Source organism: Pongo abelii, chromosome 17 (genome assembly GCF_028885655.2).
Source record: "Pongo abelii isolate AG06213 chromosome 17, NHGRI_mPonAbe1-v2.0_pri, whole genome shotgun sequence".
NCBI classification, from domain to species: Eukaryota; Metazoa; Chordata; class Mammalia; order Primates; family Hominidae; genus Pongo; species Pongo abelii.
Genome location: NC_072002.2, coordinates 26,286,918 through 26,313,886, shown reverse-complemented (window position 1 = coordinate 26,313,886; position 26,969 = coordinate 26,286,918). Strand labels below are relative to the sequence as shown.

The 26,969-nt window shown below is 43.6% G+C and overlaps 1 protein-coding gene across 9 annotated transcripts in view; it reads left to right on the top strand.

Annotated features, from left to right (window-relative positions):
* The window catches only part of MTCL1 (microtubule crosslinking factor 1), a 138,279-nt gene that overhangs the window by 13,343 nt on the left and 97,967 nt on the right, over positions 1 to 26,969 (top strand). For all 9 annotated transcript variants that reach the window (XM_054537664.2, XM_063716846.1, XM_024235854.3 and 6 more), the window contains exon 3: positions 309 to 467. In XM_054537664.2, coding sequence (XP_054393639.1) covers positions 309 to 467 — 159 coding nt within the window. The remainder of the gene's footprint in view (positions 1 to 308; positions 468 to 26,969) is intronic.

The window sequence follows — 26,969 nt, the reverse complement described above, 5'->3', positions numbered from 1 at the left end:
TATTTTAAAGCCATTTAAATTTAGCAGTTGGGGGGGGTTGTATACCAACTTTAGTGACACTAAGGTTAGCACGTTCTGATAATGCACCACCATCAGACCAGCCAGAGTGGCCTTTTAGCCCAGATGTTGATTTCATTTTTAAATGAATCTCCTCCTTCTTTTAAAAATAAGTCAATTATATATTGCCAGGGTCTTTGCTATGTGGTGTAATATATTACTTAATGATTTTGCCTCTGATGTTGTCTGATAGTACCCTTAGCACACAAAAAGCCTCATATCCTGATAATGATCTCTGTGGGTCGATGCAGGTAGCCAAAGATGTATCTGTCAGATTGCACCACGAACTTAAGACGGTGGAGGAAAAGCGCACTAAAGCTGAGGATGAAAACGAAACTCTCCGACAGCAGATGATTGAAGTGGAAATATCCAGACAGGCCCTCCAGAATGAGCTGGAGAGACTGAAAGAGGTAATCCAGAACTGTGGGGGTCCTGCCCCCTTGGATTTAATAAGGAGGAGCTTGGAACTCCAAGTGCCCCCTTCTCATTGTGGTCGAAAGCTGGGGTTGGCAAACCATGGCCTGTTTGTTTGGCTTGTAAGTTAGATTGTTTTTACATTTTTTTCCTAACGTGGTAAACAAACAAGCAAACAAGCAAAACTCACAGGAAAGAAAGCCCCCAAAAGCAAAGAAGACTATGGATTCAATACTGTGTGATGCTTGCAAAGCCTAAAATATTTTCTATCTGGCCCTTTACAGAAAACGCTTATTGGGCCCTGGTCTAAAGCTAGTTTTTGTAATTACCACTCCGATGAGCTGACCATTAATTGCTTTGATGTGTCCAAGTGGAGCCTATTATTGCTAGAATACAGGATTAAGAAGTAGCTTTTTTCTCCAGAGTCTTCTCCAGTGAGCTGGAAAGTATGTTATGGTTGTCTGTTAAAGCTGTGTAAACAGACAATGTATGTAACACCACCTGTGTAGCTAAAATGAGTTAAATATAGACATTTTTAAATTTTAGGGAGTGATTTTTCTAGCAAAGTAGTCTGGAAAATGAATATATATATTTTTCATTTGCATACAGCAATGCAAATCCTGTTTTGTATTGACTTCCATTATAAGATTAAAGCTGAGTGTTTTCTTGGAAAATGTCCTGCATATGTTGAAATTGAAAGCCTTTGGCGAAGGCTTTAAGCTCACAGTGAATTCTGGCATGTTACCTGCACCTGCCAACAGCCTTGCTTAGTGGCTCATTTTTCCTTTGGAACAGTTTCCTGATTCACACAGTTCTTCCCTATCCATACCCCCTCCCATCCGCCGCACCTGGTTCCCGCCTGCGCGGGCTCTGGGTGGAGTTGTGCATGTTTGGTGCAGGCCCTGCTTTCAAGGCGCCTCCAGTTCAATCAGGCCCATAGATAACAAAACAAATCACAGCAAAGTAGCAGGCGTGCCCCTCTCTGCTTCTGCCCCCACCCCTCTGCTTCTGCCCCCACCCCTCTGCTCACAGCTGCCTCGGCCTCCCTGCTCTTCCCACGCATGCCCTCGCCGGAATGTTCTTTCTCCAGGCACTCACCTGTGGTTCATTCCCTTATCTCTTTCGGGTCCTTGCTGAGATTCACTCAGCCCCTCCCCTCAACACTCATGAAAGTTGTCCCCATCTCCACCCTGGCCAGCCCTGTTCACCTTCCCATCTGACATATGTGTTCTGGGACATTATTTGTCTATTGTCACCGCTCATCTGACAATGCTGTGTGTTTTCTTTCTCTGTCTTTTATATCTCCCCTCCTTTACCGGTGCCCCTTCGGGTCACAAGCTCTGTGGGGCAGGGACAGGGGCTTTGTCTGTCTGGCTCACTGTGGGGCCCTCATGCCTGGAACAGTGCCTGGCACATGCTGGGTGGAGGAGTGAATGACGTGGGCAGAGCATAGAGCTGTGTGATCAGAGCATGCCTGGGAGATGAGGTGGCCTCCCAGAGGAAGAGGTTAGCTTCTGGGAGCTTGTTTTCATCACAGGTAACCGTCACCCCTTAACTTACACTTGTGTCTGCTCCCAGGACTCGAGGAATTTGTCCTCTAATTAAGGATCTCTGCTTCAATTAAAGTACCAGTTGCTGGCACTTTGCTTCCCTCCTGTTCCTTTGTTCTAAGTTTGCTGGAATAATTTCCTTTCTCAGTTTGAGGCTGACCTCAACAGTTAGAGGGTATAGAAAATAGTTTACAGTTGACTCTGGAACAACGTGGGGATTGGGGGTGCGGGGACCTCCTGTGCAGTTGAAAATCTGTGCATGTCTTGTAGTCCTAGATACTAGGGAGGCTGAGGCGGGAGGATTACTTGTGCCCAGGACTTTGAGGCCAGCTTGGGCAACACAGCAAGACCCTGTTTCGTAAAGAAAAAAAGAGAAAATAATGTATATAGCTTTTGACTCCCCCAAAACTTAACTAATAATAGCCTACTGTAGACTGGAAGCCTTATTGATAACATAAAACAGCCAATCAACACATATTTTGCATGTTGTATGTATTATGTACTGTATTCTTATAATAAAGCTAGAGAAAAGAAAATGTTGTTAAAATCATAAGGAAGAGAAAATATATTTACTATTCATTAAGTGGAAGTGGATCACCGTAAAGGTCTTCATGCTCATAGTCTTCACGTTGAGTAGATGGAGGAGGAAGAGGAGGGTTTGGTCTTGCTGTCTCCGGGTGGCATAGGTGGAAGAAGATTTGAGTATAAGTGGACTTTCACAGTTCAAACATATGTTGTTCAAGAGTCAACTGTAGAAGTATATTTTATAAAATTTTATATGTGTATACATTTGTGTATAACTATATAAACATAAATATATATTTTAAGTAGGTGAAGATTCTTTTGCATACATTTAAATGGATTTGTGTAGGATTTGGCACCTCTTTGGAGGAAGAAACCATTATTGTTACTCTTGACATTCAAAAGCAAGGCCAGGGTGAGACAAGTATCTTCAGAGAACCTGATGCTGGCTCAGGGTGGATGTGAGGAGAGAACGGAGAGGGATCAGCCCTCCCTTTGTGGGTTAGAATTACTGAGAGGAATTGTTCCATTGGGATGAAATAAGTATTTTACTTCCAGAGTTGCAGTCAGGGTGGTGGGACCGCATATTTACACCAAACTTCTAAATGAATCATAGAACTGACAGGAGTCCCAGGAGGGTTAGATGCTGGTAGATTAAACTGGAAGCAGAGAACGATGGTATCTCGTGATACAAGGTTCAGAGGTGGTGGAGGAAATATTTATTGGAAAATGCCAGCTGCTGTCTTTGTGAATGGGTTCTTTTTGCAGAAGCCAGTACAAACAGGCTGAGCTTTGCTCTGGGTTGAGGATAATATTTTTTCTATCCTGAGCCTCACTTTTTGTTGTTCACCTCTGGAGTTTTGTAAATGGATGTGTGACCTCCTGAAAAAGGCAAGGACAGTTCATGTGTTATGTGTGTCTGAGCAGCAGCAGTTGTCGCAGGTATGTGTGTGTCCCCTCAGCCTCAGGGGTCCATGAGACAGCATCTCCATGCCTTTTCTCTGGAGCCACCACTCCCTTCTCTCTGAAGCCCTAGACTGTTTTCAGCTGCCTGCTGGACATCTCCAGTATGAGTTTTTTCTAGCACTTTAGACTCTGTCCAGAACAAACTCATCACCTCTTGCCCCACCCTGCACCTTCTCTGTCTCCTATTTGTGAAATGATCCCTGAGTCCTTTCAGTCCCCAAGGCTGACGATGGTGTTACCCTTAACCCTCTTCTCCCTTCTTCAGCCGCTTGCTCAGTGCTGTAGGTTCGGCTTTTGTAGGCTTTAGACATTTCTTTCTCACTGATACCTGATGGGACATGGATGAACCTTGAAAATCTGCTAAGTAACAGAAGCCAGACATACTGTTCGATTCCATTGATAAGAAATATCCAGAGTAGATAAATTCATGTAGATGGAAAACAGATTTGTGGTTTCCTGGGGCTGGGGAGAGGGGAGAAGCGGGACGAACTGCTTAATGGGTAGGCGGTTTCCTTTTGGGATGATGAAAATGTTTTAGAACGAGATAGAGGTGGTGGCTGCACAACACGCGAATGTACTCAATGCCACTGAGTTGTGCACTTGAAAATGGTTTGTTTTCTGTTACGTGAATTTTAACCTCAGCACTTTGGGAGGCCGAGGTGGGTGGAACACCTGAGGTCAGGAGTTCGAGACCAGCCTGGCTAACATGATGAAATCCTGTTTCTACTAAAAATACAAAAAATTAGCCAGATGTGGTGGCACGCACCTGTAATCCCAGCTACTCGGGAGGCTGAGGCAGGAGAATCGCTTGAACCCAGGAGGCAGAGGTTGCAGTGAGCCGAGGTCGCACCATTGCACTCCAACTTGGGCAACGAGAACAAAACTCCATCTCAAAAAACAAAACAAAACAAAAACATTTTTCTTTCTCCAGTCTATCCATACTTTTACCAGTCCCTCACCTCAGACGAGTATTTGAGAGCTGACAGTGTGGGCTGACCATGCACATTGAATGTGTACACGATTTCTAGTCCTTTCCTTTTGTTTTCTCTCCTCTACATGCCAAAATTCTGAACATGTCACTCTGCTTAAACAGACAGACTTGCCTTGGCTTGTCTTAACTCTTTTGCATGACACAGCGGCCTATAACCCCCGACCCGTCCCCTGCTCCCTGTTGGGTTTCCCACTCCAGGGCTGTAAAGGTTGGCCTGAAATGGAAGACGAGTTTAGAATGATGACTAGGACTGTGTGCTCTGATTCTTTTTGAACTACTAGAGGTGTATCTTTGAAAAGTTACTTTCTCTGTTGATAAAAAAGGGCTGATCTGGCTAGAATTGTCCATTCCCACTAGCCAGCTTGCTTGCTGGCATCCTGTGCCTATTCACTCTTAAGAGTCTGTGACCCTAGGCACCCACACGCCCTCTGCTTGTACAAAGCTCAAACAATTTTCATCTTTTTTTTTTTTCTGATATGTTTCTTCTAGTATTCAATTCTACCTATAGCGGAATCTCTCAAAAGGTAGAAAATGGTTAACCTTAGCTTAGTTTCCACTTCTTAAAGATTGCCCTAATTCTTTCACTGAACAGTATTTCATTCTACTCCCAATTTTTAGAGTTCTGTTACATGCTAGACACAAATAACAACTAGCCAGGTTAGCCAGCACTTACACGGGACCATATACATGTTCTAGATCATTCCAGTGAGCTCAGGTTATTGAAAAGAGCCCAGGAAACCAACTAAGAGACGACTTCTTGCGGCCACCTTTCCTCAAGCTCAGAAAGTGACTTAGATTCCCTGGGTTTGGTTGAGACTTCTTTTGTGCATAGTAAATCATCAGATTTTGTAATGATTCCTGTGTGCTTGAGACGAATGTGTTTTGGGGTGCAGACTTTGATTTAAATCTGTTAGATTGAAGACTTCAGTTGTAACCCACAGCAAAAAGGGCATCATCACTCAATATACAACTATACAAAGGTTTTGCAAATACACAAAGGTTTAATAAAGTAATGCTTAACTTTGTCATTTGGGGTGCACTCTGTTATTTTCCATTCAGCTAAAAAAATTTTTTAATGGTGGTTATAAGATCGATTTATAGTTCATTAGTCTATTGTTGCAATTTGGAAAAATGTATTGACTCATTTGTTCACTGTATTCAAATTTTCTATATCCTTTGTAGCTTTTTGTCCCATTATAATTGTGCATTTTAATTTTATTCTTGTAATTTGTCAAACTTTGCCTTATGTATTTTGATGCCATTTTTTTTTTTTTTTTTGAGATGGAGTCTCGCTCTGTTGCCCACGCTGGAGTGCAGTGGCGCGATCTCGGCTCACTGCAAGCTCCGCCTCCTGGGTTCATGCCATTCTCCTGCCTCAGCCTCTGGAGTAGCTGGGACTACAGACGCCCGCCACCACGCCCGGCTAATTTTTTTGCATTTTTTGTAGAGACAGGGTTTCACCATGTTAGCCAGGATGGTCTCGATCTCCTGACCTCGTGATCTGCCCGCCTCGGCCTCCCAAAGTACTGGCATTACAGGCGTGAGCCACCGTGCCCGGCCTTGATGCCATATTTTTAAGTGAAAACAGATTTAGGACTCTTTCTTGTGATGAGTTATTCCCTTTATCAGTTGGTAATGACCTCTTTATTCTAATGTATTGCTTTGTGCTGTAAAGTCTTTTTTATCTGCTTTCATCGTCTATACCAAATTTCTTTTGGGTAGTATTGGCTTGGGATAGCTTTTTTTCCTGTTTTTTTTTTTTTTCTTAAACAACAGACATTTATTTCTGACAGTTCTGGAGGCTGGGAATTTGAAAATCAAAATGCTCCTCAGTTTGGTTCCTGGTGAGAGCCCTCTTCTTTGAGCTGCCTTCTTGCTGTGTTTTCGCATGGCAGAGAGCATGAGAGTGAGAATAAGAGAAGAGAGAGAGTGCGCGTGCGCGCGCGCAACAAGCACGTGTTCTGGTTTTCTTCCTCTTTTCATAAAGATATTAACCCCATCATGGGGCCAAGGCCCCACCTCCATAGAACATCATGCTGAGGGTCAGGGCTTCCACATATGAATTTGGGGGAGGGCATAAACATTCAGTCCATAATAAGGGGAAGAGTGGAGGAGGCAAGTTAGGAGGCTTCTCCAGTAAATCCTTGAGAGAGATGGTGGTGGTCTGAACCCCAGGGTTTTGGTAATTCTTTTAAAAATTCCTTTAAATTTTAGATTCGGAGGCATGTGTGCAGGTTTGCTGCATGAGTATCTTGTATAATAGTGAGGTTTGGGCTTCTAGTGCACCTACCACCCAAACAGTGAACACTGTACTCAGTAGATAATTTGTTTAAACCCTCACCACCATCCCACCCATTCTCCCCGCTTAAGGACTCCCCAGTGTCTATTATTTACATTTTTGTGTCTATGTTTACCCATTGTTTAGCTCTCACTTGTAAGTGAGAACATGCAGTATTGGATTTTCTCTGTCTGAGTTATTTGACTTAGGATAATGGCTTCCAGCTCCATCCATGTTGTTGCAAAAGACAGGGTTTCATTCTTTTTTGTTGCTGCATAGTATTCCCTGGTGTATATATACCACACTTTCTTTATCTTACCGTCTGTTGATGCATACTTAGGTTGATTCCATGATTTTGCTGTTGTGAATATTGCTTCAATAAACACATGAGCATTAGGAGTCTTTTTTATGTAATGATTTCTTTTGGGTAGATACACATTAATGAGATTGCTGGGTTGAATGGTAGTTCTATTTTTACTACTTTGAGAATTCCCTATACTGTTTTCCATAGAGTTGTACTAATTTACATTCTCACTAACAGTGTATAAGAGTTCCTTTTTCTCCATATCCATGCCAACATCTGCTGTTTTTTGATGTTTTAATAACAGCTATTCTGACTGGTGTTTGATGATATCTCATTGTGGTTTGAATTTGCATTTCTCTGATGATTAGTGATGTGGAGCATTTCTTCATGTTTCTTGGCCACTTATATGTCTTCAGTTGAGAAATGTCTGTTTATGTCTTTTGCATGGCCTGGGATAGCTTTTCTATGGTTTCTTTAGTTTCATTTTTCTATGTCATTATGTTTTCAGTGTATTTCTTCTGAACAGAATATAGCTACATTTTTTTAAAATGGAATCTGAGACTCTCTCTTTTTTAAACTGATAAATTTAATCCATGTATATGCATTGTGGCTACTGATGGTTTGAGTTTATTTCTGTCATTGCTTTTTATGTTCTTTATTTTCCCTGCTTGCCCCTTCTTTCTCTCTCTCTGTCTCTCTCCCCCTTCCCTCCCTTGCTTCCTTCTTTCCCTTCCTTCCCTCCCTCCCTCCCTCTCTTTCTTTCTTTGACTTTTCTTTGAGTTTTTAATTCTGTGTCTTAGTTGGGAAGTTATACATTCTATTTCTGTTATTTTAATGATTACTCACATGTTTAACATGCATGTTTGAATTGAAATTTAAAACTAATCATTAGCTGTATTCTCCTCCTGAAGAATACAGCCATCTTAGAAAGCTTCAACTTTAATCAAATCTTGTCTTTCATATGTTTTAGTATCATTTTAGTTTCATCTTTTCAAAATGACCTTTTAAAAACTTATTTAATAGCTAATGCTTGTTGAGATTAATTTACAGTTAATTTAATTACCTATTTGTTTACTTATCATTGCTTCTTGAGTGTTACTCCTCTGAGTCCAGTTTCCTTCTTGCTGATCTTTTAATACATCCTTCAGCAGTTTTTTCAGTTAGCAGTATTGCCTGAAATGCTTTCATTTCATATTGTCTTGAAATCTATTTAGTTGGGTGTGGAATTCCAACACTTGGAAGATAATATTTTATTATCTTTGGCTCATTTTGCTATAGAGAGGTCTGCTGTCAGCATAATTTTTATTTTGAAGTTAATCTGTCTTTACTTCCTGATGACTCTTATACTTTTCTTTTTGTGTTTGGTATTCTATAATTTCAGTCCACTTTATCTAGATTTATTCTTATTTTGCTCAACATTCACCGTCAGTCTGATTAAGTCTGTCATGAAATCTGGAGAATTCTCACTCTGAATAGTGTTTGATAGTGAAATTTTCTCTGAATCGTATTTCCTTTCATCACCTATATTCTTTCTAAAACTTCTGCTAGTCCCATGTGGGGCCTTCTTATGTTGTCCATTCTTTTTTTTTTTTTTTTTTGAGATGGAGTCTCACTCTGTCGCCCAGCCTGGAGTGCAGTGGCGTGATCTCGGCTCACTGCAACCTCCGCCTCCCGAGTTCAAGCGATTCTCCTGCCTCAGCCTCCTGAGTAGCTGGGATTACAGGTGTGGGCCACCATGCCCAGCTATTTTTTTTTTATTTTAGCAGAAACAAGGGTTTCACCATGTTGGCCAGGCTGGTCTCAAACTCCTGACCTCAGGTGATCCACCCACCTCAGCCTCCCAAAGTGCTGGGATTATAGACGTGAGCCACCACACCCAGCTGGATTGCTTGCTTATTGTACTGTTTTTTTGAGACAAGTTCTTGCTGTCGCCCAGGCTGGAGTCCAGTGGTGTGATCACAGCTCTCTGCAGCCTGGACCTCCTTGGGCTCAAGCAGTCCTCTCGCCTAAGCGCCTTCAACCCCCAACCCCCGCCCCGAGTAGCTAGGCTAGTGCCACCATGCCCAACTAATTTCCATATTTTTTGGAGAGACAGGGTTTTGCCATTTTGCTCAGTCTGGTCTCAAACTCCTGGCCTCAAGGGGTCCTTCTGCCTTAGCCTCCCAAAGTGCTGGGATTACAGGCATAAGGCCTGCCTGTTATATATTTTTTTCATTGTTGAGTTTTGAGAGTTCTTTGTACGTTAAATTAATTAATTAAAATTTTTTTAGAGACAGGGTCTCCCTCTGTCACCCAGATTGGAGTACAGTGGTATAATTGTGGTGTCCTGCCACCTTGAACTCCGGGGCTCAAGGGATCCTCTGCCTCAGCCTTCTGAGTAACTAGGACTAGAGTTACACGCCACCGCACCCAGCTGACTGTAGAAAATCTTTTGTAGAGATGGGGTCTCACAATGTTGCTCAGGCTGTCTCAAACTCCTGGACTCAAGTGATCCTCTCACTTTGGCTTCCCAAAGTGTTGGGACTATAGGTGTGAGCCACTGAGCTTGGCGTATCTTAGATACAAGTCCTCTGTCGGATATATGGTTTGCAAATATTTTCTCTTACTCCATAGCTTGTCTTCTCATCCTCTTACAGGATTTTCTCAGGGCAAAAGTTTTTAGTTTATGAAGCCTAACTTATGAATGATTCCTTTTGTGGTATCAATTTTAAGAGCTCTGTGCCTAACCCTACATCCTGAATATTTTCTCCTATGTATTTTTTGGAAAGTTTTATTGTTTTACATTGCACATGTATGTCTGTGATCCATTTTGAATTAATTTTTGTATATGGTATGAAACTTAGGTCAAGCTTCATTTTTTTGGCCTGTGAACATCCAGTTACTCTGGCACCGTTTGTTGAAAAGACCACCTTTCCTCCATTGAATTACTTTTGCATTGTTGTCAAAAATCAGTTGGGCACATGTGTTTGGGTCTATTTCTGGGTTCTCTGCTCTGTTCCATTGATCTCTGCCAGAGATCACCACCCAGCCTTGATCACTTAGCCATATATGTCCTGTAAGTGCTTTCTGGGTGCGGAGTCCGTGCCAGCCGGCAGTTCCGAATCTCATTTGATCCCTCAGTGGCATTTTGGCCCACTCACCTCTTTGCCTTTTGGTATGTCTGTGTCTCTCTACACAGCCCCGTCCTTAGGAAACACTGGATAAATATTTGTTCCATAGGTGAAGGTTTTGTCATCTTTATTTTCCCTTGAGAAAGAGCCAAAACATTATTTAAAAATCTCTTCCTGAGAAATTTCTGATTCTTTATATCATTACCTCAGGATAGTTAATAAAGGCCAGTAATTCCCCTGTAGGTCAAGTGTTTTGACAATGCCTGTGAGCCATGAAATTGCCCTGTTTGGTTAGTGATAAGCGAAGCCGCTTCTGTTCATCAACTTCCTGAACGTCAGCCAGGCTCCTCACTGGGCTTGGACAACGCCGGCTTGTCCCCTGTGTGCTGTACAGCTGCCTTCTTTTTATTTCCTGTGCAGTCTCACCCACAGCACTGCAGGCTCCGGGGGACCTTTTAGGGCAGATTGTGGCACCCTTGGGATGACTACCTTGGATGCAGCGATGCTGTGTGAACATTACTTTGCAGACTTCCCGAGAGATTGAAGATCCATCTATTTCTCTTCTTCTCTGAGCCAGCCTTTCTTGGAAGATGGGAATCTCTGATAATGTGCAGGCATTTCAACATTTTACCTACACGTTAGAATGGAACCTCTGACTTGTAGTGAAATGGACACTGTGCTTGCTGCTTTTCTTAAAAATAATTGGCTGGGTGCGGTGGCTCACGTCTGTTTTCCCAGCACTTTGGGGAGGCCGAGGTGGGCGGATCACGAGGTCAGGAGATCAAGACCATCCTGGCTAACACAGTGAAACCCCGTCTCTACTAAAAATACAAAAAATTAGCCAGGCGTGGTGGCGGGCGCCTGTAGTCACAGCTACTCCAGAGGCTGAGGCAGGAGAATGGCATGAACCCGGGAGGCGGAGCTTGCAGTGAGCCGAGATCATGCCACTGCACTCCAACCTGGGCGACAAAGCGAGACTCCATCTCAAAAAAAATAAAAAAATAATAATGATAATTAAAATAGGCTGGGCCTGATGGCTCACGCCTGTAATCCCAACACTTTAGGAGGCCGAGGCGGGCAGATCACCTGAGGTCAGGAGTTCAAGACTAGCCTAGCCAACATGGTGAAACCCCGTCTCTACTAAAAATACAAAAATTAGCCGGGCGTGGTGGCAGGCGTCTGTAATCCCAGCTACTCAGGAGGCCGAGGCAAGAGAATCACTTGAACCTGGGAGGCAGAGGTTGCAATGAGCTGAGATGGCGTCATTGCACTCCAGCCTGGGGGGCAAGAGCAAGACTTTGTCTCAAGAAAAAAAATAATAATTAAAATATAGACAGCACATATTTCTGAATAATTTAGACTTTCACTAGGCAGTAAACTGCATCAAATTTGTAGCATTGTCTGTGCTATGGGAAAAATAGAAACTACTGCTCTTCTCAAAAAAAAAAAAATTTTTTTTGAGACAGAGTCCCACCCTGTCACCCAGGCTGGAGTGCAGTAGTGTGATCTCAGCTCACTGCAACCTCTGCCTCCCAGGTTCAAGCGATTCTCCTGCCTCAGTCTCCGGAGTAGCTGGGATTACAGATGCGCACCACCACACCTGGCTAATTTTTGTATTTTCAGTAGAGACGGGGTTTCATTATGTTGCCCAGGCTGGTCTTGAACTCCTGACCTCAAGTGATCCACCTGTCTCAGCCTCCCAAAGTGCTGGGATTCAGGCGTGAGCCACTGTGTCCCGTCTCAAAATTCATGTTTGATTCTCTTGGGGTCTGTTGAATTTATATGCTACAAGTCATGTTACTGATATAATATAATTTAGGTAACTTTATTTTTTTAATCTTCATTTTTTTTGAGACAGGGTCTCGCTCTGTTGCCCAGGGATCATGGCTCACTGCAGCCTTGACCTCTTGGGCTCAAGGGATCTTCCCGCCTCACCCTCCTGAGTAGCTGAGACTACAGGCGTGTGCCACCACACCCGGCTAATTTTTTTTATTTTTAAAATATATTTATTTATTTATTTTTTAGTAGAGACTGGATCTCACCATGTTGCCCAGGCTAGTCTCAAACTCCTGAGCTCAAGAGATCCTCCCACCTCAGCTTCCCAAAGTTTTGGGATTACAGGGGTGAGCTACCGTGTTTGGCTAATTTAGGTAACTTTTATCCTTAAGTGCAGAATCAAGAGTCAGAGAAATAGAAATGCTTAGAAAATACTCCATAGGATTCTCTATGGCCTGAGTGCTCTTTCTGGGTGTTGCTCAGACTCAAGTGAGCCATGGTACGTTGAAGTGGTATGATTATGAGCCAAATAAGCAGTTGTGGTTTTTTTTTCTCCTTAGTAATAAAAAATCATTCAGCATTGAAAAGATGCCGAGTTACCCATATATAGTTACACAGCCCAACTGAATGTCTCCCTGTCGGGCAGGTGATCAGGCAGCACTTGAATTCTGACCTGAGAATAAGCCCCAGAGAGAGGATGGACCCCAGGTGCTGGCAGGGCGCCACTCCCCATGGCTGTTTGTACAGGGTGGTTATTCTCCCCTGAAAGAATGCTGGGGGTGGGGGCAGTTAGGTGCGTGTTTGTTCCTTGCATCGTAGATATGCTTTTGTGTGACCTTCAGCAGTGTTCCTGGGACAAAGGAAGCAGGAAATGGGGAGGGCATTTATCCGGCAGTTGGCATTTGAACATAGACACTGTTCATCTTTGGGTGTGGATGTGCTCTGGTTGCCCAGGCAAAGCCGTGTTCATTTATCAGACATCTATCTGTGTACTGTTTAGCCTCAACAGTTGCGGGTAGACCTTTGCCAGTTGTTTTCCCATCACACGTGGCTCATCTCTCCTGGCGGGGGGAGGAAGGTGAGAGCTGAGGACGCAGTGCCTGGGAGCCAGGGCACAGGGCAGCCCTCGGGACTGTCAGACCACCTGGGGGGCTGAGGTGAGACAAGGCTGGGGAGTGTTTGATCCTCTGTGTTTATTCATGGGCATTAGTAAAGCTTTTTTTCATAAACGAGAGAAACAAAATCACTGCTGAAAAATCCTCCATGTATTGTTTCTGTAAACTATAGGAAACATTAAAATTTGAAGATGATATAGTTTTTCACAAGTGCCTATCTGTATCTGTGTTGGCCTTGTTTTTTGTTTGTTTGTTTTTGAGAGGGAGTCTTTGTCACTCAGGCTGGAGTGAAGTGGCATGATCTTGCCTCACTGCAACACTTGCCTCCTGAGTTCAAGCGATTCTCCTGCCTCGGCCTCCCCAGTAGCTGAGATTACAGATGCCTGCCACCACACCTGGCTAATTTTTGTATTTTTAGTAGAGACAGGGTTTCACCATGTTGGCCAGGCTGGTCTTGAACTCCTGACTTCAAGTGATCCACCCACCTCGGCCTCTCAAAGTGCTGGGATTACAGGCATGAGCCTCTGTGCTTGGCCGTTAGCATCCTGTTAATGATTGAGAACCTCAAGCACTGGCACCGAGGAGGCTACAGGAGCGTCTTCACAGGTGGGAGTGGGCCGGCCAGCTGGCTGGGTCAGTGTTGGGGCTTGGCCAGGCCGTTTTTACTTTTCAATTTTGAAGTAACACTCAGAGTTTCTTGTTTGTTTCCAAGGGTTCTCATGTGTAGGAATCTAGGTTTTGGATGTGTCATTTTTATCTTCCCTTGAGAAAGAGCCATAAACGTTATTTTGAACTTATTTGTAAACAAGGTTACTCACAGGGTCACCTAAGTAATAAGGCCCAGTTGTCATCTAACCCTTGTGGAAACATCACAGGTGAGGGTTGCTAGAGGAATCACTTGAGTAATCTGCTTGGAGCAGGGTTTCTCTGCTGCCGTTTTAGACTGGGTCCTGCTTCATTGTGGGGACTGTCCTGTGGACTGCAGGATGCTTAATGGTGTTCCTAGCCTCTGCCCACTAGATGCTGGTAGCACCCTCCCTCCCCAATTTGTGACAATCAAGAACTCTTTTCCCCTCCAACTCCGTTGAAGCTTTGAAGGGAAGAGTCGTCACTTGACCCTGAGTACTTTGCGTTGAAGGATTTCAACTGTCTTGAAGGATTTGTTTGACAAGATTGTGTGTTGGCTGCACAAGGTTTGTTCTAGCACATTAGGAAAACTCTCTGTCTCCCTTCTTTCTGTCTCGGGTCACACCCTGCCCCGGAGCCATCCCCATGAAGTCTCCAGCTTGGCTCATTATGTATTTTCTGAAGGGTACCCTGCATTTTCTAGCTGATTGATGAGATGGGTAGAAGGTGACACCCATGTTCACCTTTGCTCTCAACCTTTTGCAAAACACCTTTTTAAGTGACTCTGTAGATGTTTGGGCCCTTCTCTGTGGGAAGATTAGAGGGCGGCAGTGCCAGGAATAGGTTTGGACAAGTGGTTTCTTGTGCCGTCACTTTTATTGAGGTGGTGAAAGATTGTAGAGTGCGTGGCCGGGATCAAGCCCTTTAGCCAGTGATGCCAGGCCCTGGCTGCACGGTAGCATCCCTGGGGAGCTTTTAAGAATCCTGCTGCCCAAGCTACACCCTGGCCCTTACATCAGACCCTGGGGGTGGTGACCCAGGCATCTGTGGTTTTTAGAACTTCCCCGGTGGTTTCAGGTCAGCAGCAGTGTGCCTACAGCATCTCCTTCACAGAAACTAACAATTTTCCACCAGGAGAGGGGCTGGGAGTTGGTCAGATTAATGAAGGGTAAATGTAGGAGTTTCCCAAACTGGCATTTTGTGAACATGAGGCTTCGGAGTCACTTGTTTGGACAAATGACCTCTTTCCATCAAAGCCAAGGTCCCAGACAATTTAGCTATGATATATAATTACTCTAATGAGTTAATAAGTTCACAGTCATGAGTTTTATATTTCCAGGACTACAGAAGTTGTAAAGGACAATAACTATACAGTTTCCTGTTACAGTTTTCCTAAAGCAAATCCGAGGTCAGATTCTAGCATATGCATGAAGGTGGCCTTTGTCTATGGTGGATTTGAACCTGCCACTCATCAGTTCTACTCCGCTCCTCTGCCACCTTCAGTTTCTCTTCTCCTCTGTCCTTTTCCCCTTTAGCTCAGCTAAAGAGCACACTGTTCTGGCTGTTGTGAAAGATGGCACTGAATCTGTGTGGCTCTGTCCTCTGGGTCACTGGCAGATAGAATCTAACAGGACAGGAACCCTTGCTGGAATGTGGGTGGTCTCTGACCTGTCCTTCCTGGCTGCTTTTTTCAAGCCATCCCCTTCAAAGGCTGGGTTTCGTTTGATCCCTGCTGCTCTAGGGGTGGTAGAACACATTTTCTCTAAAGGAGGAGGTTCAGGGGAGTTTGCCAGCCTGGGCAGGCTTACTCTGTGCATTACTTCTGGAAGTTCCTCTAGTTGCGGGGTGGGAATGGAGGTAGGGGTGGGAGTTGAATGAAAGCAGGAGATGGAGCGTGTGAGCTGAATGAGTGAAGGCCCGTTGAGAGCCATGGGCTGAGTGTTTCCCAACGCTCAAAGCAACCCAGTGTCAGGGCACACCTCCCCTTGAGAAACTCAAAGCTCAGGGAGAGTAAGTGGCATGCCCCAGGTCATACAACTTGTGAATGGCAGACAGGACCTTGTGCCAGTAGGAGCCATTGACTGTAGGGGACAGAACAAATACTTTATATATATTTTTTTAACCAAAATATCTTTTCCTTTTCTGGAAAGAAGTGGGGAAATTCAGCAGTATTTGCGTGAAATGTATAAATTTGCCTACTATCATATATTAAGGCTGTGTGTGTACGAAATAAAGAAGACAAATAATTAAGTCCTTCTCCTCACTTTTTAATCCTGTGTCACATAAGCAGCCAGGGTATAGCTGCTTCTGTGGACAAATCGTATTTCACCTGCTCTGCCATTGATTGAAAGGTACACCATTAGGAGAAAGTAAAACATGCTGCCAATTACATGATGACATGCCATAGATCATAACATGCAGCCTGATTTCAGAGATGTTAAAATGTGACACCATGCATCCGGATATGGTATGAGTAGATGCTCCTTGACTTATCATGGGGTTACATCCCGATAAGCCCATTGTAAGTTGAAACTATAGTAAGTCAAAAATGCATTTAATACACTTAGCCTACTGAATGTCATAGCTCAGCCTCACCTGCCTTAAACATACTCAATACTTACATTAGCCTACAGTTGGGCAAAATCTTCTAACACAAACCCTGTTTTATAATAAAGTGTTGAGTGTCTCATGTATTTATTGCAATACCATACTGAAAGTGAAAAACAGAATGATTGTACAGGTATTTGAAGTCGGGTTTCTACCAGTAACGTTGAAAAGTTATACCTGGAACCATCATACATTGGGGGCCTTCTATATCCATGTCTTTTTTTTTTTTTTTTTTTTGAGATGGAGTCTCGCTCTGTCGCCCAGGCTGGAGTGCAGTGGCTGGATCTCGGCTCACTGCAAGCTCCGCCTCCCAGGTTCACGCCATTTTCCTGCCTCAGCCTCCCGAGTAGCTGGGACTATAGGTGCCCACCACCATGCCTGGTTAATTTTTTTGTATTTTTTTAGTAGAAACAGGGTTTCACCATGTTAGCCAGGATGGTCTCGATCTCCTGACCTCGTGATCTACCTGCCTCGGCCTCCCAAAGTGCTAGGATTACAGGCGTGAGCCACCGCGCCCGGCCTATCCATGTATTTTTAAAGTTACCTTGAATAAGCCCTATTATGCAAATATTCCTACCTGAGTTTATTATGCAAATAAACCTCAGGAGGCATGAGGGGATTTAAAGAGCTGTTTGCCGCTATGTCTGACTCCAGAAGTCTCCAGAAGACACCTTTTTGGAGTATTCCTATGAGCTGCACTGGATATTGCCTGTAACTCTGTATGTTCGCTTCTACTGTGCAGGAAAGTTCTGGATGGGACATTCACACGCAGGACGCTGGCATCACCCTTCACTTTCATCTTCAAAGCAATGAACCAAACTAAGAGAGTTGCTGATGTTCATGATAAAGTTTTCTTGAGCTCTTGCACTAGGCTCTGTTTTGACATTTAGCAAATAGCTTAAACAGAGACAGGGAAGTTTAAAGAGTTTTAAGGATGGGTTTAGAGAAAGCATTGAGAAGCTTCCTGTAGTAATCTCACTTCGTACCTGTATTTAAAATTCACAGCTGGTTCCAACAGCTTCTTATATCTTTAACAAACCCTGGGCCGGGCAGTGAGGGGCATGTCACGGCCGTGGGGTCTGGGCTGGCCATCAGGATGCATGTTCTTGAAACTCTTCTCAGAACCTGATTGACAGCAAGTGAAATGAGCAGAAACCATCGAAGATGCCAAGCCGGTGACCAACGCGAGGGCAGCCAGGCGTCTGGGATCTCCCTCAGTTTCCTCAGGACGGAGACGATGACTGAGGGAATGCTTTATAAACGATGCAGGCTAAGGATTGAGCACTGGGTTCGAGTCCCATGACATACACATGGAGGGAAAGTAGCCGTTGACTACTTTCAGAACTGTTCCAAGAACTGGGGTCGTGCAGGGCTCCATAACCAACTGCGGGACAGAATCTGCTACTAAACCAAGGTCATGGTCCATCTGACCCATGACTCCAGTTGGCCGGTGGGCCAGCTTTCCTGTCTGTTGCTTTACAGGGCCATGTCAGCATGATGAGAAAAAGTGAGTTTGGTTTAGGCAGCCATCATGTCAGTCTCACTGGAGTGTGTTGGTCTCAAAGAATCAACATATGTTTTCATTTTTCTTATTTCTCCTTCAATAGTATTTAAGAAGCAACAGTTGAGTCAATAATTTCATAGCTAATATCATTTCCTTCCAAAAGAGTTTTGCCTGGTCTCACATTTCCAAACCAGAAGGCCTCTCCTTTCTGTTGGGTAGCTATGCAGTGGGGTGGGCCTCCTCTCACCACAAAGCTTAGGGGCCCATTCCCACCTGGGATTTGAGGTTATTGGTGCAGTTTTTAAAAATAATTGTATGCATTAATCATTTGCTAGAAGGCAGTATTTGTTATTCTTGTTAAGTTACTCTATATACTAATATTCTTTGGATTTATGGGTATTACACATGTGTTTACATATAGTAATTCCCAGTTTACGTGTGGTGGGAAACTCATGAGTAAGGGGGTGGTTTCTGTATTCGTTTGTAAAATCATTTTTATAGGTACTTTTAATATGAAGCCCTGTGGGTTTATAGCATGATTTTGAGGTGGTGCTCTTTCATATTTTGAGACAGAGATGTTGGCCAATGGACACCAATAATTTAAAAATGACCTTGGGAGAGATTTGGAGGTCCAGTTGACCTCATATGATTAGCAGAGAACAAAGATGTGGCATTTCTTTTGTTTCAGAATAGAGAATAGAGACACTTCTTTTGAGTTTCTATTCCTTTTCCTCCCCACAACACAGTTTTGCCCAATAACTGCCTTTTAAAGTCAGGTTAGACCTACCTGGTGCATTGATAAGGACGCACTGCTTTGAGAGTGGATAGGGAGGCTCACAGAGTCCTTCTTGGCTAACTTCTACTCTGCAGCATCTATGACATCTGAAAACTAGGCTCAACAGAGTAAGAAACCACAAATTAAAACCTTGGGCAGCCAGTACTATGTTGAAGCGAGAGTCCACTTAACTCATAGGTGACATCCCTGAAGTCTGGACTTAGTATATTTTGGTGCATGTCACTTGTTCATCTAAAAAAAATCACCCTGGCCAGGCATGGTGGAGCACGCCTGTAATCCCAGGCACTTGGGGAGGCCAAAGTGGGAGGGTTGCTTGAGGCCAGAAGTTTGAGACAAGCTTGGGCAACATAGCAAGACCTTGCCTCTACAAAAATTAAAATTAAAAAAATTAGCCAGGTGTGGTGACATGTACCTGTAGTCTCAGCTACTTGGGAGCCTGAGGCAGAAGGATCTCTTGAGCCCAGGAGTTCCAGGCGGTGGTGAGCTTTGATGATACCACTGCACTCCAGACTGGGCAACAGAGTGAGACCCTGTCTCTAAAAAAATTAAAAATTAAAAAACACCCTGAAATATGGGATGCTCAGGGGTGAGGATACTAGTCAGGAGCAGGCAGGGGGCTATTTCACCAGAAAGCACACCCTCCAAGCACGTTTGGGGTGGGCGTACATGCGCGGTGGAAGAAAAGCAATACACAAAGGTTTTCTGCTAGAATATGAATGCGCTTCCCCCTAAGAGTTCCTGTGCATATCTGTAGTGTTTATGAGACACCCTACACTGCCTAGGATTCTTTTTTTCATGTTAATAATAAGACTGCATCTTTCAGAGATCACCAACAACATCTTTCATATTCAGAGAGGTCAGAGTAATTGAGAAACTGGCAAGTTCAGGGAGAACACTGTGAAACAGCACTGTCTGATCATACAGCCTTCTGCTCAAAGGGGAGGTCTGTGTGTGGGTTTTAGTGCTGATACCAAGAGGGCTGCCACAAATATCTGTGTTAAGGAGATTGTTTTGTTTGTTTGTTTGTTCGTTTGTTTTTTTGAGATGGAGTCTTGCTCTGTCACCAGGCTGGAGTGCAGTGGCCTGATCTCGGCTCACTGCAACCTCTGCCTCCCAGGTTCAAGCAATCCTCCTGCCTCAGCCTCCCGAGTAGCTGGGACTAAAGGCGCACACCACCACGCCCAGCTAATTTTTTGTATTTTTAGTAGAGGTAGGGTTTCACCATGTTGGCCAGGATGTTCTCAATCTCTTGACCTCGTGATCTGCCCACCTCCGCCTCCCAAAGTGATGGGATTACAGGCGTGAGCCACCTTGCCCGGCCAAGGAGATTGTAAAGAGGAAATGAGAGTGACATTTCTTTTCTGGCTGTAATTGAAACAATTGCTTTGTCCTTGTAAAAGATGTTAATGTCTCCTGCAGCCCATCCTGCTGAGTGAATTTGGAGGCAGGCATCATAGTAATTGGTTTGTCAAGAATAGTCGTATATTGCTCTTTTTACTCACTTATCTGTAACCTGTTTTTAAAGCAGGTTGTTTTCCCTTTAATCAAAATCCAGTCTTTAGAGCTCTCTTACTCATATGTGTTTAGAGAAGCAGGAACCCTCTGAAGCATCCGGAAGTCCTTGAGAAACAAGACAATGGCCAAACATCAGTTTTGTTTGTATGTTACAGCCCTGTGAGGCAGGTGGATTATTTTATCACACTCATGGGACAGATACCATGCAGCCCAAGGAAATGAAAGAACTCCATTTTTTATTTTAGTTAATTAATTAATTTTTTGAGGCAGAGTCTCGCTCTGTCACCTAGGCTGGAGTGCAATAGCACAATCCCAGCTCACTGCAACCTCCACCTCCTGGGTTCAAGCGATTTTCCTGCCTCAGCCTCCCAACTAGCTGGAATTACAGGTGCCCGCCATCACACCTGGCTAATTTTTGTATTTTTATTAGAGACAGGATTTCACCATGTTGGCCAGACTGGTCTCTAACTCCTGACTTAAGGTGATCTGCCTGCCTCGGCTTCCCAAAGTGCTGAGATTACAGGGGTGAGCCACCGCACCCAGCTGAAAGAACTCAATTTTAGATTACTCCTTTTATGAAGCTGTGGGACTCTAGGCTTCCTGAGGGCAGGGGCTGTGTGGTCTTCCTTGTGGAATCCACAGCCATAGCCTAAGGCAGCACCTGGGATGTCCTAGTTGCCCTTACATTTGTTGAGTTGTATTGAAAAGTGAACACCAGATCAGATCTTTTGCCTCTTAGGTCTTCTCACCACAGACTCTGTGTTCTTTCCACAAAGCAACCCTAAATTGTCCCCTTTTACATAGGACAGTACCAGAGCCCAGAATGGTGAAGGGACATGGCCAGGATTTTCTTGAGTCCCCATCGAATGTTCTTACTGCACAGCTTCATGCATGCAGGTACTTGGGGATGGGGAACACTTTGAAGTGGGATGGGTGGAAGGAGTTTGAAGATTGTCTGCATGAAGTTAGATGTCTGGACTGCAGGACCCTGGTTCATTACAGTGTGTTAATTACTCAGGAATAATTATGTCTGGCTGCCTGGCTGTCCTTTTCCCTGCCATCCATGTGGAATTAATGAGAACACTTTCGTTTCAGTCATTCATCAATGTTCTTTGTTCAGCTTCTGCTTTCCTAACTGCAAATAAATTGCTTATAATAGCAAGTACCTTTTATTCTATTGTTAACACTTGAGAATGTTTAAAGGATGGGTTTCAATTGGATTCCTTAATAGAAGGAACTGGCTGCTTTTCCAGCGCAAAAATTTCCTGAATGGCAATAGCAAACTGTGCAACTAAGTAAAAGATTATGGGATGGGAAACATGAAAAGGATATGACAACTAAATGGAAAACTGTGACTGAGCACCAACTCATGCACACCCAAACCGGGAAGGACAGGAAGGAAATAAGAAAACAAAAATGATTTACTTTTGTGCCAAGCAGCACAGACTCGCAAATCAGTTAATGGGTACGGTAAATGATGATGTGCTTGCTGTTCGGGAGTTTATTTCTCAGTGGACTTGGTGGCCATCCAGGAACTCATCAAATCAACTTAATGGAGAGTTAAATGGCTCTTGAAACAAGCTGGCTTGAAGCAGCTGGGAGCCAGGGCCTGTGTTCGCTTGGCTTAGTGTGGCTCCGCCGCAGGGTGGGCATCCTCTGGCAGAAGAGCTTGTTTTTCGCAAGGAAGAGTGGGTCTGAGGGGAAGCTGCTGGAAAACAGTTGCCTGTGTCTCCAAGAAAACGCCTGCTTCCTTGATCCTATTCAGACCTTTCCTGGTGTCCTCAGGAGCTCTAATGCAGGGCAAAAAACAAAGCACTGTGCTACGGAGCCAAGCCTAATGATCTTCAGACAGGCAGAAGCCAGTTCTAGATAGGACAAAAAAAAAATCCCAGTTTGGTGAGAGTATGGAGGCAGGTGGGACACATACCTGGTTAAGAATTTTTGTTTATTATGGAGAGTTTCAAACATATACAGAGAATAATGTAAGGATGCGTGAGATACCTGTCTCCAACCTTTCCACAGACTGCTTTTATCTGTTCCCTCTCCTGCTCTCCCTCTCTCCCTCTGTATTAGTGCGTTCTCATGCTGCTAATAAGGACGCACCTGAGACTGGGTAATGTATAAAGGAGAGAGGTTTAATTGACTCACAGTTCCACATGGCTGGGGAGGCCTTAGGAAACTTACAATCATGGCAGAAGGGGAGGCAAGTCCTTCTTCACATGGTGGCAGGAAGGAGAAGTGAGAGCCGAGCAAAGGGGGAAGCCCCTTATAAAACCATCAGATCTCCTGAGAACTCACTCACTATCACAAGAACAGTATGGAGGAAACCACCCTCATGATTCTGTTACCTCCACCTGGTCCCACCCTTGACACGTGGGGATCATTACAATTCAAGGTGAGGTTTGGGTGGGGACACAGCCAAACCACATCACCTTCTTTTCCTTTATGCTATTTTAAAGCAAGTCTCAGATACCTACACACATGTTATTTAGTACTTCTGAATTTCTGATTTTTGTGTGGAAAATGTAAAGCATATAACAAACGGAAGGAGTCCATGGTTTATACAGTTTTCCCTTAACAAAGCTCACCTTTAGGGAGGAAGTGTGACACCAATAATATGACTACAATAATAGTGTGGACTTTGAAAACACATGCACTACTCATGGACCTGTATGCCTTTGACTTTCACTTTGAGGTTGGCAATGGAAGTTATTACTGTTACTTTTCTACTTATCACAATTAAAACTGTATCACCTTATTAAAACTATCGAATGAAAATTTGAATGAGTTACTTTAACTACTTGGGAAAATTGAGTAATTTACTTTAAACTGCTTTTGGTGGAGCTGTAGATGGAGAAGTCCTGTGTGGAGGAGCTAGAGAAGATAGTCAAATTGTGATTCATTGATAGTTTCCTGTTCCTTAGTACAGGACATTGTTCTAGCAGGCTAGTAAGACTGAACAATTTTTAAATGACATATGCACGTGCAAATATATAACATACATAAATGAATTGATAAATGTAATCACATGTTACATATTGGCATTTTATATTTTCCTTTTCTTTACTTTTCCTTTTACTTGCATGATTCTGTCTTTGCCAGCATAGTATAGGTCCAGTCCTAATACAGATATATAAATATATTAGTTTACTATTGATACTGTAACAAATTATCACAAATGTAGTGGTTTAAAACAACACAAACTTATTGTCTCATAGTATTGTTGTTCAGATGTCTGAAATGGGCCTGCACTAAAATGAAGTTTTCTGCAAGACTGCGTTCCTTCTGGAGGCTCTAGGGAAGAATCCATTTGCTTGCTCACTCCAGCCTCCAGAGGCCATCTACATTTCTTGGTTCATGCCCTCTTTCTTCATCTTCAAAGCCAGCAGTGGTGGGCTGAGAGCTTTCCCTGCCATTTGTCTGGTGCTCTCTCCTGACTCCCTCTTTCATTTTTAAAAACCCTATGATGGCATTGGGTCCACCTACATAATCCAGGATAATCTCCCCATTTCAAGGTCAGCTGATTAGCAACCTCCACTGCCTTTGCCATGTAGCATGATACAGTCACATATTCTGTGGATCAAGGATATGGACATTTGAGGGGCATTATTCTGGCTACTATGGTAGGAAAGCAAAACTTTAGAGCTGGTGAGGCTGGAGTTCATTTATTCTGTCTTACATTTGCATAGTTGAGAAACTGAGGCCCAGGGCATACCATTTATTGTGCATAACTGGATGCTTCCAAATCTTCATCTAATCTTAGGACAGCCCTTTGAAGTGGGCATTTTTATATTTCATTTTTTATATGTCTTTAAGATAAGAAAACTGAGGCTTGGAATAGCTAGCAAACCTGCCCTAGGTCCCATAGCTAGCAAGTGACAAAGAGCTGAGTCTCACAGCTGTGACTGGCAGCTGCCCGGGCCCACTGGCGCCCTTTCTGCCGCTAGCTAGGTGCATGTGGTTAGCTGCCAGGTCTCCGGTTTCCCGGCTGACATTCTTCTCCTGTTCTCCCATTCTGCTCACTCACATTTTCCTCCAGTGACATGAGTAACAATACATTTTCCAGAACTTCCTCTTTGAAAGATTGAAGTATCATCGGTGTTATCAAACCTTTTCAATTTTTGTAGCTTCTGACTTCCTTCTTTAATGGACACTGTATTTTCTTCATCCCCTTGGAACATTAATTTTATTGTAAGTTACTCAGTTCAAACACATCAGATTTTTCTGGAAATTCTGAGATAAAAACTTCTCCTGGTTTTTATTTCTCACTCTGCTTCCTGCTGCTTCTTGTGACTACATCCCGTTTTTTTTTTATATTTTTATCTTCTTTCTGTTTTTAATTCTTTTCTTTTCACAGGTTTGGATACTTTTTTTAGAGTGTATGAACCTGATTTGTAACTGTCCCATTTAAAGCATGGTATGGTTTTTTTTGAGTAGCATCTGTTAGATTTTTCAAGTAGCATCCGTTAGGTTTTTTGAGTAACCACCACAGCCCGCTTTATTCAAGACGGGGGCACTCACCTGGTGGTTTTCTTCTGTCCCTTCTACTTGTTGCAAGGATGTGGGTTACACCAAACTTCTCTACAAGAGTCCTCCGTCCCGCCCCCCACCCCCCGGAATTTCCCTGGCTCTGACGACTAGAGGCTTATGCAGGGAGTGTTTGGGAGGGGGTGGCCCTGAGCAGGGCAGCCAGCCTCCCTGAGCTGTCCGGCTGTGGCCTTCTGTGGTCTCCACAAATCCCATGATCTGCAAATACATTATAGCTGCCAATGGAGGATCAGAACAGTGAGTTCACCTCCTACCTCCTGATTTTGAGAGGCTTTGGGAATTGGAGATTTTCAATTATAAGTAAAGTTCATGACCTCATTATTTTTATGATTAAAAAGTAATCATTATATATAAAAAGAATGTATATTTTATATAAACTGTATAATTTAAAGAATAGTAAAAAGAATACCCGTCTTAGGAAATAGAGCATTTTCAATTGGTTGCCAGATTCAAGTATGTCTGTCCCCCATTAATGGTGTTAATTTTTTTCTTGCTCTCCTTTACAGTTTGCCAACAATGTGTATATCCCTTGGATGTATATTGTTTAGTTTTCCTTATTTTTGAATAAGCCAAGAGACGGAGTCGCACTGTAGCCATCCGTCTGCGGCATACTTCTGTCACTTGGCAGTATGCTTGTGACATTCTTACATACTGATGCTGGCAGCTGGAGTTCATTCATTTTTACTGTTCTTTATCACTCCGTTGTCTGGATATACCACACATTATTAGTCTCTTCTCTTGTGTTTTGGGTTGTTTGGGAGCTTCCAGGTTTTTGTTATTACAAAACATGTATCTGTGAACATGCGTCACTGTTCGTTTCCCGGTGCCCACGTGCAGCAAGTTCTCTAATGTGTGTTCCCGGGAGTAGATGTGCAGGGCCATAGGGCGTGCATATGTTCAACTTTTATCTTTTTATTTGTAATTGTGGTAAAACATATATGACATAAAATTTATCACTTCAACCATCTTTAAGTTGCAGTGCAGTGGCATTAAGTACATTGACATTGTTGCGCAACCACCATCCATCTCCAGAACTTCTTTCATCTTGCAGAAGTAAAACTCTGTACCCATTAAACAACAATTCTCCATTCTTCCCTCCTCCCAGCCCCTGGCAACCACCATTCTATTTTCTACCTCTATGAAACTGCTATTCTCTGTACCTCATATAATTGGAATCATACAATTTTTGTCTTTTTGTGCGTTTGGCTTATTTCACTTAGCATAATGTCCTGAATCCATGCTTGATCCATGTTGCAGCATGTGTCAGAATTTCCATCCCTTTTAAGGCTAAATAATATTCCATGATACTCCACATTGAGTTGATCTGTTTATCCATCAGTAAACACTTAGGTTGCCCTCACCTTTGTCTGTTGTGAATGAGCTGCTATTGAACGTGAGCATACAAATGTCTGTTCAAGTCTCACTCTCAGTTCTTTTGGGTGTGTACTCAGAAGTGGGTTTGCTGGATCAGATGATACCTCTACTTTGAATTTTTTAAGGAACCGCCCCACTGTTTTCCATGTGGCAGCACCATTTTACACTACCATCAGCAGTGCACAAGGCTTCCAATTTCTCCACATCCTTGCCAACTCTGGTTATTTTTTGGTTGGTTGTGAGGACTTGAGGTGAAATATCTAAAGTGCTGAGGCTACTTAAACAGGGGCTGTCACTCTTATCAGCATTGTCATTCTTTGAAGTGTGGAGAGGGGGAATCCCATGGATTTGAATCTAGAAAACCCTGGATATGTTAAAGTGGGCACTTTCTTGTCCTATGTGGAGTAAAAATAAGATTGAGGATACATTGGTTTTCCTTCTTGCGCTTAAGCCTTCTCTCGAGCTGTACTGTGGTGTTTGCAAACCCTGCTGACAGGGGCCCCTGCACTGCTTCCCATCTCCTGCCCATGTTGGTGCAGGAGAGAGGGGGTCTCCACAATGTGCCAGAGCTGGGCCTGGGCAGTGATGGATGTGGGTTATGGATGTGGGATTATTAAACGGATAATAATCTCATTATATCAAACAACAGTCATGAATATATACCTGAGGACCGTGTGTACCTACAATAAATGCAAAAAGTGTGGTGGTGGAGAGGGGTGCAGTTCTATTCTCAGAGAAAGGAGACAAAAGTGGAATGGGACAGGGAAGCCCATTTAAGATTTAGCTGGAGAACCTGGACTGCCAGTTCCGTCTCTCCACCCACACTGAGCATCGTCACCTGGGGCCTGGGTATCGCGACGATGCTCACCCTTCTGGTGTCCTGTGTTGGCCCGGCTCTTCCGGGTGGAAATCAGA